This window comes from Budorcas taxicolor, chromosome 16 (assembly GCF_023091745.1).
Source record: "Budorcas taxicolor isolate Tak-1 chromosome 16, Takin1.1, whole genome shotgun sequence".
In the NCBI taxonomy this organism is placed as follows: Eukaryota; Metazoa; Chordata; class Mammalia; order Artiodactyla; family Bovidae; genus Budorcas; species Budorcas taxicolor.
The window spans coordinates 55,596,459-55,607,749 of NC_068925.1; the positions used below are offsets into that span (position 1 = coordinate 55,596,459).

Consider the following 11,291-nt stretch of genomic DNA (forward strand, 5'->3'; position numbering starts at 1 on the left):
GTTTCCCCATCTGTCTCCCATGAAGTGATGGGACTGGATGCCAGTCAGAATGGCCATCATCAGAAAGTCTACAAACAGTAAATGCTGGAAAGGGTGTGGAGAAAAGGGAATGCTCTTGCACTGTTTGTGGGAATGCAAATTGATACAGCCGCTGTGGAAGATGGTATGAAAGTGAAGTGAAAGTGAAGGTACCTCAGTCGTGTCCAGTTGTATCCATGGACTGTACAGTCCATGAAATTCTCCAGGCCAGAATACTGGAGTGGGTAGCTTTTCCCTTCTCCGAGGGGATCTTCCCCATCCAGGGATCAAAACCAGGTCCCCCGCATTGCAGGCAGATTCTGTAGCAGCAGAGCCACAAAGGAAGACAGTATGGAGACTCCTTAAAAAACTAGGAATAAAATCACCATATGACCCAGCAATACCACTCCTAGGCATAAGCCCTGAGGAAACCAAAATTTTAAAAGACACATGTATCCCATTATTCACTGCAACACTATTTACAATAGCTAAAATATGGAAGCAACCTAGATGTCCATCGAGAGATGAACAGATAAGGAAGTTGTAGTACATATACACAATGGAATATTACTCAGCCATAAAAAGGAATGCCTTTGAGTCAGTTCTAATGAGGTGGATGAATCTAGAATCTATTGTACAGAGTGAAGTAAGTCAGAAAGAGAAAGATAAATATCATATTCTAACACATATATATATGGAATCTATTTTTTTTATTTTTACTTTATTTTACTTTACAATACTGTATTGGTTTTGCCATACATTGACATGAATCCACCACGGGTGTACATGCGTTCCCAAACATGAACCCCCCTCCCACCTCCCTCCCCACAACATCCCTCTGGGTCATCCCCGTGCACCAGCCCCAAGCATGCTATATGGAATCTAGAAAAATGGTACTGAAGAATTTACTTCCAGGACAGCAGTGGAGAAACAGACATAGAGAATAGACTTGTGGACATGGGGAAAGGGGAGGAGAGGGTGAGATGCATGGAGAGAATGACATGGAAACTCACATTACCGTATGTAAAATAGATAGCCAACGGGAATTTGCTGTATGGCTAAGGAAACTCAAATAGGGGCTCTGTCTCAACCTAGAGGGGTGGGATGGGGAGGGAGATGGGAGGGAAGTTCAAAAGGGAGGGGATATATGTATATCTATGGCTGATTCATGTTGAGGTTTGACAGAAAACAACAAAATTCTGTAAAGCAGTTATCCTTCAATAAAAATAAATAAGTTTTAAAATAAATGAATACTAGAGTGGGTAGCTGTTCACTTATCCAGGGGATCTTCCCCATCCAGGGATTGAACCCAGGTCTCCTGCATTTTTTACCATCTGAGCCACCAGAAAAGCCCTATTATATCACAATTTTTCATTGTTTTTTGAAATTCATTGTAATAAAAGATGAATAATAAAATTTACCATTTTGACTATTTTTATTTTATTTGGCTGCAGTGCATATTAGTTGCAGCACAAAGGATTTTTAGTCTTGGCATGTGTAATCTATTTAGTTGTAGCATGTGGAATCTAGTTCCGTGTGTGTGTGTGTGTGTGTGTGCACGCATGCGTGCGTGCACTCAGTCTCTAAGTCATGTCCAACTCTTTTGTGACCCCATGGCCTGTAGGCTGCCAAGCTCCTCTGTCCATGGAATTTCCCAGGCAAGAATACTGAAGCAGGTTGCCATTTCCTTCTTCAGGTGATCTTCTGAACCCAGGGATCGAACCCTCATCTTTTGGTTCTCCTGCTTTGGCAGGCAGGTTCTTTAGTACCGAATGACTTGATTAGGTGTGTCCCTAATTAGGGATCAAAACCCAGGTCCCCTGGGAGTTTGCAGTCTTAGCCATTGGACCACCAGGGAAGTCCCATTTTTAACTACATTTAACTGTGCAGCTCAGTGGCATTAACTACATTCCCATTGATGAGCAATCACCACCTCCATCCACTTGCAGGACTTTTTCATCATCTCAAACTGAAACTCTGTCCCCTTTAAGCAACAGCTCTCCATTCTTCCCTTGCTCAGCCCCTGGCAACCACCATTGTACTTTCTATTTCTATGAATTTGACTACACTGCTGTACCTCAGATCTTCCCAGATGGCGCTAGTGGTAATTCTGCCTGGAAGTGCAAGAGATATAAGAGACGTGGATTCCATCCCTGGGACAGGAAGATCCCCTGGATGAGGATATGGCAACCCACACCAGTATTCTTGCCTGGAGAATCCCATGGACAGAGGAGCCTGGGGGAGGTCTATGGGGTCAAAAAAGAGTTGGACACAACTAAAGCGACTGAGCACGGCACGCACTGTATAAGAGGGAGTATGCAGTATTTGTCTTTGGTGACTAACATTGCACTAGGGACAGAGGTTCATGACATTGTACAGAAGACAGGGATCAAGACCATCCCCAAGAAAAAGAAATGCAAAAAAGCAAAACAGCTGTCTGAGGAGGCCTTACAAATAGCTGTGAAAAGCAAAGGAGAAAAGGAAAGATATACCCATTTGAATACAGAGTTCCAAAGAATAGCAAGGAGATATAAAAAGGCCTTCCTCAGTGATCAATGCAAAGTAATAGAGGAAAACAATAGAATGGGGAAGACTAGAGATCTCCTCAAGAAAATTAGAGATACCAAGGAAATGTTTCATGCAAAGATGGGCTCAATAAAGGACAAAAATGGTATGGACCTAACAGAAGCATAATATATTAAGAGGAGGTGGCAAGAATACACAGAAGAACTGTACAAAAAAGATCTTCACCACCCAGATAATCACAATGGTGCAATCACTCACCTAGAGCCAGACATCCTGGAATGTGAAGTCAAGTGGGCCTTAGGAAGAATCACTACCAACAAGGCTAGTGGAGGTGATGGAATTCCAGTTGAGCTATTTCAAATCCTAAAAGATGATGCTGTGAAAGTGCTTCACTCATTATGTCAGCAAATTTGGAAAACTCAGCAGTGGCCACAGGACTGGAAAAGGTCAGTTTTCATTCCAATCCCAAAGAAAGGCAATGCCAAAGAATGTTCAAACGACCACACAGTTGCACTCATCTCACACACTAGTCAAGTAATGCTCAAAATTCTCCAAGCCGTGTCTCAACAGTACGTGAATCGTGAACTTCCAGATGTTCAAGCTGGTTCTAGAAAAGGCAGAGGAACCAGAGATCAAACTGCCAACATCCACTGGATCATCAAAAAAGCAAGAGAATTCCAGAAAAATATGTATTTCTGCTTTTCGACTCTGCCAAAGCCTTTGACTGTGTGGGTCACAACAAACTGTGGAAAATTCAGAAAGAGATGGAAATACCAGACTACCTGACCTGCCTCCTGAGAAACCTGTTATGCAGGTCAGGAAGCAACAGTTAGAACTGGATATGAACAACAGACTGGTTCCAAATAGGAAAAGGAGGACATCAAGGCTATATATTGTCATTCTGCTTCTTTAACTTATAGGCAGAGTACATCATGAAAAATGCTGGGCTGGATGAAGCACAAGCTGGAATCAAGATTGCCAGAGGAAATATCAATAACCTCAGATATGCAGATGACACCACCCTTATGGCAGAAAGTGAAGAGGAGCTAAAAAGCCTCTTGATGAAAGTGAAAGTGGAGAGTGAAAAAGTTGGCTTAAAGCTCAACATTCAGGAAACTAACTAAGATCATGGCATCTGGTCTCATCACTTCATGGCAAATAGGTGGGGAAACAGTCAAAGCAGTAAGAGACTATTTTGGGGGGGCTCCAAAATTCCTGAAGATGGTGACTGCAGCCATGAAATTAAAAGACACTTGCTCCTTGGAATAAAAGTTATGACCAACCTAGACAGCATATTAAAAAGCAGAGACATTGCTTTGCCAACAAAGGTCCGTCTATTCAAGGCTATGGTTTAACATCCAGTGGTCATGAATGGATGTGAGATTTGGACTGTGAAGAAAGCTGAGCACCAAAGAATTGATGCTTTTGAACTGTGGTGTTGGAGAAGACTCTTGAGAGTCCATTGGACTGCAAGGAGATCCAACCTGTCCATCCTATGGGAAATCAATCTTGAATATTCATTGGAAGGACTGATGTTGAAGCTGAAACTCCAATACTTTGGCCACCTGATGCAAAGAGCTGACTCATTTGAAAAGACCCTGATGCTGGGAAAGATTGAAGGCAGAAGGAGAAGGGGACAACAGAGGATGAGGTTTTTGGATGGCATCAGCGCCTCAATGGACTTAAGTTTGAGTAAATTCCAGGAGTTGGTGATGGACAGGGAGGCCTGGTGTGCTGCAGTCCATGGGGTTGCAGAGTCAGACATGATTGAGCAACTGAACTGAACTGAACATTGCACTTAACTTAGTGTCTTCAAGGTTTATCTACATGGTAGCATGTTTCATAATTTCCTTTCTCTTAAAGATTGAGTAATATTCTATTGTATGTATATGCTCTATTTTGCTTTTCCATTCCTCACTGAATTACTTCTACCTTCCAGTTCCTGTGAATAATGCTGTTAAGAATATAAATAGGCAAATATGTCTCTGCAAGAGCCTGCTTTCACTCTTGATAATAAGTTCTTTCATACATAAAGTTTTTAATTTTGGTGAAGTCCAGTTTATCTATTTTTTCTCTTGTTCCCTATATTAAGGGTGTCATATCCAAGAAATCAGTGCCAAATTTAATGTCATGTAGCTTTTCTCCTGTTTTCTTCTAAGAGTTTTATAATTTTAGGTCTTACATATAGACCTAAAGACCTTACATATAGGTCTTTGATTCATTTTGAATTAATTTTTGAATATGGTGTGAGGTAGGTGTCCAACTTCATTCCTTTGCATGGGTATGATTGTTGCTGGGCTTTTCATATACGGTCTTTATTATGTTAAGGTGAAGTGGAAGTCACTCAGTTGTGTCCAACTCTTTGTGACCCCATGGACTATACAGTCCATGGAATTCTCCAGGCCAGAATACTGGAGTGGGTAGCTGTTTCCTTCTCCAGAGGATCTTCCCAACCCAGGGATGGAACCCAGGTCTCCCACATTACAGGTGGATTCTTTACCATCTGAGCCACCAGGGAAGCCCAAGAATACTGGAGTGGGTAGCCTATCCCTTCTCCAGCAGATCTTTCTGACCCAGAAATGGAACCAGGGTCTTCTGCACTGCAGGCAGAGCTTGGTCTCTGAGCTATCAGGGAAGCCCTCTGGTAAAGTAGTTAAAAGCTAAGTAGAATTCACCAGTGAAGCCACCTAGTCCTGGGCTTTTATTTTGGGGAGCTCTTTGATTACTGATTAAATTTTCTTACTAGTTATATGTCTATTCATACTTTCTATTTCTTCTTGATCCTTTCTTTTATATACCCTGCCCTTCTTTGGCTCTTGTAACATTTTTTTACTTAGACTTCATTTTCTATGAAATTAATACAGTGCCACCTCACTCTCTTTGAGTTGATATTTGCAGGGAGTATCCTTTTGTAGTCTTTTATTTTCAACTTTTGCATGTCCTTAGATCTAAACACAGTCTCATAGATGGTGGATGAAAAAAAATCTTGTTTTTTCCCCCATTCTGCAAATCTCTTTTGATAAGCATTTAATCTATTTACATTTAAAGTAATTACTAAAAAAAAAAAAAAAGAAAGTAATTACTGTTATTAACTTTTACCGTTTTGTTATTTGTTTTCTTTTTTGTTTTATAGGGCTTTTTGTCCCTCCTTTTCGCCATTACTACTTTTCTTTGTGTTTATTTAATTTTTAGTAGTGACCTATTTTTCTTTCTCATTTCCTCTTGTGTATATTTTAGAGAGATTTTCTTCATAGTTATCATGGGAATTATACATAACATCTTAAATTTATAGTGATCTATCTTATTTTTTAATTAATTTTTTAGCTTTTTATTTTATACTGGAGTATAGCTGACTAATATTGTGATAGTTTCAGGTGGACAGCAAAGGGTCTCAACCATCCATACACATGTATCCATTCTCCCCCAAACTCCCCTCCAATCCAGGCTGCCACATAACCTGGAGCAGAGTTCCCTGTGCTATATAGTAGGTCCTTGTTGGTTACTCATTTTAAATATAGCAGTGTGTACACGTTTATCCCACACTCCCTAATTATCGATTCTCCCCTCCCTTCCCCCACAGGGAACCATAAATTCATTCTCTAAGTCTGTGAGTCTGTTTCTGCTTTGTAAGTAAGTTCATTTGTATCATTTCTTTTTAGACTCTGTATATAAGGGATGTCATATATTATTTCTCTATGTGACTTACTTCACTCAGTGTGATAATCTCTATGTCCATCCAAATTGCATAACAATGTATTTTAAATTCCTACTATCTTGCCTTAACTCATTAATAAAAACCTACTCTGATATAGCTTTGCCCTCCCTCGTTTTGTGTTATTGATGTCACAAATTACATGTTGATATACTGTGTACCCATTAACATGAATTTATAATATTTTATGCTTTTGTGTTTTTTAATTGTGTAGAAAATAATGGAATTACAAACCAAAATTACAATAATGATGGTGTCTATACTTGTGCATTTATCTTTACCAGGGGTCTTTATAGTTTCATATAACTTCAAGTTACTGTTTAGTATTTCTCCATACTAACTTCAAGGACTCCCATTAGCACTTCCTGTAGGGAAGATGTAGCAGTAATGAACTCCCTCAGCTTCTGTTTATCTGGGAAAGTTTTTATTTCTCCATTTTTGAAGGAAAGTTTTGTTGGCTGAGCTATTCTCAGTCAGTAGTGGGATGGGGCTTTGGGAGGGTGGGGTTTGGTTTTATTTAGGTTTTGGTTTGCGGGGACTGAGCCCTTTAAAGACATCACCCCATTGTTTTCTGACCTCCAAGGTTTCTGCTGAAAAATCTAATGATAATCTTATTAGGGCTCCCTTGTATGTGATGAGTCATTTTTCTCTTGCTGTTTTGAAGAGCCTCTCTTTTTCTTTGACTTTCAACAGATTGATTATAATTGTCTCTGTGTGAGTATCTGAGGATTTAACTTATTTGGTCTCCACTGAGCTTCTGGGATTTGTAGATCCATATCTAGTCTGGGAAGTTTTCAGTCATTATTTCTTCAGATAATCTCTCTGCCCCTTTCTCTTTTAATTTATCCCATAGTCAGCATATTGGTCAACTTGAGGGTGTCCCACAAGTCTTTGGCCTCTGCTCATGTTTCTTCATTCATTCCTCTTTTTGCTACCTAGGCTCAATAATTTCAAATAATCCATCTTCAAGTTTTCTGATTCTTACTTCTGTCTGTTCAAACCCACTTTTGAATGTCTCTAGTGAATTTTTTTTTCATAAATGTTACTGTATATTTCAATTCCATTTTTTTATTTGGGCTTCCCAGGTGGCTCAGGGATAAAGAATCTGCCTGCAAATGCAGGAGACGTGGCTTTGATCCCTGGGTCAGGAATATCCCCTGGTAGAGGAAATGGCAACCCCCTCCAGTATTCTTGCCTGGAGAACTCCATGGACAGAGGAGCCTGGTGGGTTACAATCTCTGGGGTCACAAAGAGTCAGACACGAATGAGTATACACACACACACATTTCTGTTTGATTCCTTTTTAGAATTTCTATCTTTCATTAATATTCTCATTTTGCTTATATATTATTTTCCTGATTTCCTTCAATTCTTTGTCCACATTTCCTTTTAGCTTTTTAAGTATATTTAAGACAAGTTTTTGTTGTTGTTGTTTTGTTTTTTAGTTTTTCTCTGGTACTACTGCTGCCTGTGTTTCTTCAGGGACTGTTTCTGCCACTTAATTTTTTTCAAGTGGACCATATTTTCTTGTTTATTTTTAAGTCTTATGTATGTTTGTTTGTTTGTTTGTTTTTTGAGCACTTGAGAGAAAAACAGCCATCTCTCCTGGTCTTTGCAGACTGGCTCCACACAAGGAAAGATCTCTACTAAGTCGTGGGCATGTTCTGAGTCTTGGAGTCAGTCAGGTATAAAGGTTTTAATTCTTCTTCGGACTTTTCTGAACATGAGCATGCATCCTGCCTATGACTCTGTGTCTGTGTGTATCTGTGCTTTTTATTTCTCCTTGTATACATAGCTGCTTTAAAATTCCTTTATTTTTCCAAGAAGCCTCTCTCTGGTTTCTTTTCAGAGTCTTAGATGTTCTGTTGCATTTCTCTACCCGTAATTTCTTATCCCCAGACCTTTGCAAGTTTGTAGTCCCCTGTCAGCTTTCACTAACTGTTGACCACTGCTGCTTTCCAAGCTCTTCCTAGCCTGAAATATGAACTACCCACTTTTTCCTGTTTGAGCTCTGAGTTAGCAAAACAGAGACCAATCCCTCCGGCAGCCTCCAGACAAGTTAGTGTTGCTCCACTCCCTCTGTGTTCCAGGGAGGGAACTGGGAGCTGGGAACTGGTGCTTCTCCCACGCTGCACCATGCTGTGCTGGGGCAGGAATGAGGGGAGGGCAGGTAAAAACGCCATGGAGTTTCCTACTGTTTTGAATGTGGCTTTTTCTAAAATGGGCATTTGATTTTTTTTGCTATAGACCTTTGTTTTCCAGAGCTCCCATATATTTGTTTCAATTAGGCTAATAGTTGCTTTTCAAGTGTTTCCATGGGAAAAGAAGGGACCTGGAACTTCTTAGTCTGCCATCTTTCTGAAATTGCTCCAACTCTGCTTTCTTTATGCAATCTCCTCTCAGTCGGTGTAGGATCAGCCCATAATCTCCCCGGGTACTGCTCTGCATACAGGAGCTCAATGGGATTGCTTAACCAGTCTTTCTTGCTCTTGGATTACACACACACACACACTTACTCCACAGACAAAGACAAGTGCAGTCAGAGATAAAAATGGCCAAAAGCCATGTCTGACCAGAAGGGCGACAAATGCTGAAGTTCCCACATGAAAAGAGCCTTTTCTAGTTCTCAGAAGTCACTATTAACCTTTCCCACACTTACAGCACCCTCTTTCCCTTGACTATTTTCCAAGAAGATATGAAGATATCTAGATGTCTGCAGAAACTTAGGTGGGCCAGTCTTGATTGCCACAAATGAAGATACACAATTTTATGCAGGTCAATTTAAGCAAAGTATTTTGAGATGGTCTTTAAGATACATGGGAACACCAAGAGCACACCTGTTCTGGTTTGAAAGTGAAAGGTGAAATGCACAGGCAGGGCAAAGTTGTGGAACAGGTGCCAGAGAGCAGCAGTTCATCCCTGGATATCAAGACAAGGAGTGTCAAGCCTGCCTTGGCAGGTAATACATCCGGAAGGACCAACCCAGGGAGAGCAGATGTTCTTCAAATCAAGATGCGGCTGAATTAGGAACAGAGAACATTGGATGCCTAGAAACACTCCACTGACTATAGAACTTCAAGGCACAACCTTATTGACACCTGTACTATGATGTTTTCAAGATATAAATGGGGACTTTGACGACTGCTTAAATGTAACTCCTCTGTGTTAGGGAGTCTCTCTGCACAGAGTTCCTAATGCCACCTTCTTAAGATCTAAGTATTTGTGGCTCTTGATTTAGAAATAATAATACCCTCCGGTGGTACAGTGGTAAAGACTCTGCCTGCTAATGCAGGAGACAAGGGGTCAATCTCTGAATCGGGAAGATCCCTTGGAGTAGGAAATGGCAACCTGCTCCATTCTTACCTGGAAAATTCCATGGACAGAGGAACCTGGCGAGCTACAATTCGTGGGGTGGCAGAGAGTTGGACATGACTGAGTGACTGAGCACATATGCACACAATGCCCTCACTCATCCTCCCTGCCAGGTCTCCTTCTGAGCCCTCTGTCCACCTTCTTTTTCTTACCTCCCTCCTCTCTTCTGTCCAGTTTCCAGTGAGCACTCTTGTTGAATACTTGGTCTCAATCTTCCAGCTTGGCGTGGAGGATGACTGTGGACTTACAGCAGTAAGAAACTGCATTTGTCCCAAGCTTCTTTGCCTTGACACAGTTTAAGTTTTCGGGGTGGGAGATGTTATGAAGCTGCTGAGTTTGGGGTGCCTTTTTTTCTTTTTAGCAGTCAGAATGTAGATGACACCCAGCTAAATTTGCAGGATTAAAGGGCCCTGAGAGTCCACTTTCAGCCTCCAGAAAGAGGTGATGTGATCTTGGATTCCCTACTGTTGACAATCTCCATGGTGATAGACTGTGAGTATAAATACTCTCCTTAAGGGGGCAGCTGATTCCTCAGAAGCAAAATTGATGTTAAAAAAGCAAATCAAACCAACAGCAGTCACCACAAAAGCAGGAGCCAGAAGGACCTGGTTTCCATGTCATGTAACTTCCTGGTTACCAAGAGGTATCATGCATGTTGCATTTTTATACCTAGATGAGCTGAGATTATCACATTCTACCATTTAATGAATGCTGACATGCTAGGTCCATGCTGAGACCTTTTTACATGTACTCACTTGTTTAACCCTCAAAGAGTCCTATGAAGCAGGTGCCATAACTGTACCCATTCTATGGATGAGGACACTGAAGTAAAGAGGGACTAAGCAGCTACCTCAAGTCACACATGTGGAGACCTGAGATTTAAATCCACTCTGATTCAGTTCTTTTACCACTGGGCTCTACTCATTGCCTGTCTGCCCCTTTGCCTAAGGGACTTCCAGGAAGAATGCTAATAAATATGATTCATTCAGGTCATCTTCATTCATTCATTCATTCCACAGTCATTCTATCAAGCATATGCTACATTCAGAGCACTGACCTGGAATTATTAGTACAATGCATCAGTGGCTAGACCAGGGCTCCTTCCCAATAGAGCTCACTCCAATGGGATAAAGACAATGACTTTGCTTATTCATTAAGCCAAAAAATCAAGAACCAACCATCTAGATATCTACCAATGGAGGGCTGGCTCAACAAACTGTGGCATATCATATGATGAAATACCTTGTAGCTGTTAAAAAACGCTGACACAGGAAGATGCCTTGCAATGTATGGTTAAGTCAAAGAATCAGTAGGCTTCCCTGGTGGCTCAGATGGTAAAGCATCTGTCTGCAATGCAGGAGACCCGGGTTCGATACCTGGGTTGGGAAAATCCCCTGGAGAAGGAAATGGCAGCCCACTTCAGCACTCTTGCCTGGAAAATCCCATGGATGGAGGAGTCTGGTAGCCTACAGTCCATGGGATCACAAAGAGTCGGACACAACTAAGTGGCTTCACTTTAAAGAAGCACCACACTGTAGTCTTATTTTCAGTTCAGTTCAGCCTCTCAGTCATGTCCAACTCTTTGCACCCCCATGGACTGCAGTACACCAGGCTTCCCTGTTCATCACCAACTCCCAGAGCTTGCTCAAACTCATGTCCATTG

The 11,291-nt window shown here is 41.2% G+C and overlaps 1 protein-coding gene across 1 annotated transcript in view; it reads right to left on the reverse strand.

Moving 5' to 3' along the window:
• Positions 1 to 9,894, reverse strand: part of CFAP107 (cilia and flagella associated protein 107) — a 31,094-nt gene extending 21,200 nt beyond the window's left edge. Inside the window, exon 1 of the mRNA XM_052654216.1 lies at positions 9,781 to 9,894. Within this exon, the coding sequence (XP_052510176.1) occupies positions 9,781 to 9,894 (114 nt within the window). The remainder of the gene's footprint in view (positions 1 to 9,780) is intronic.
• Between the last annotated feature and the right edge of the window lie 1,397 nt (positions 9,895 to 11,291).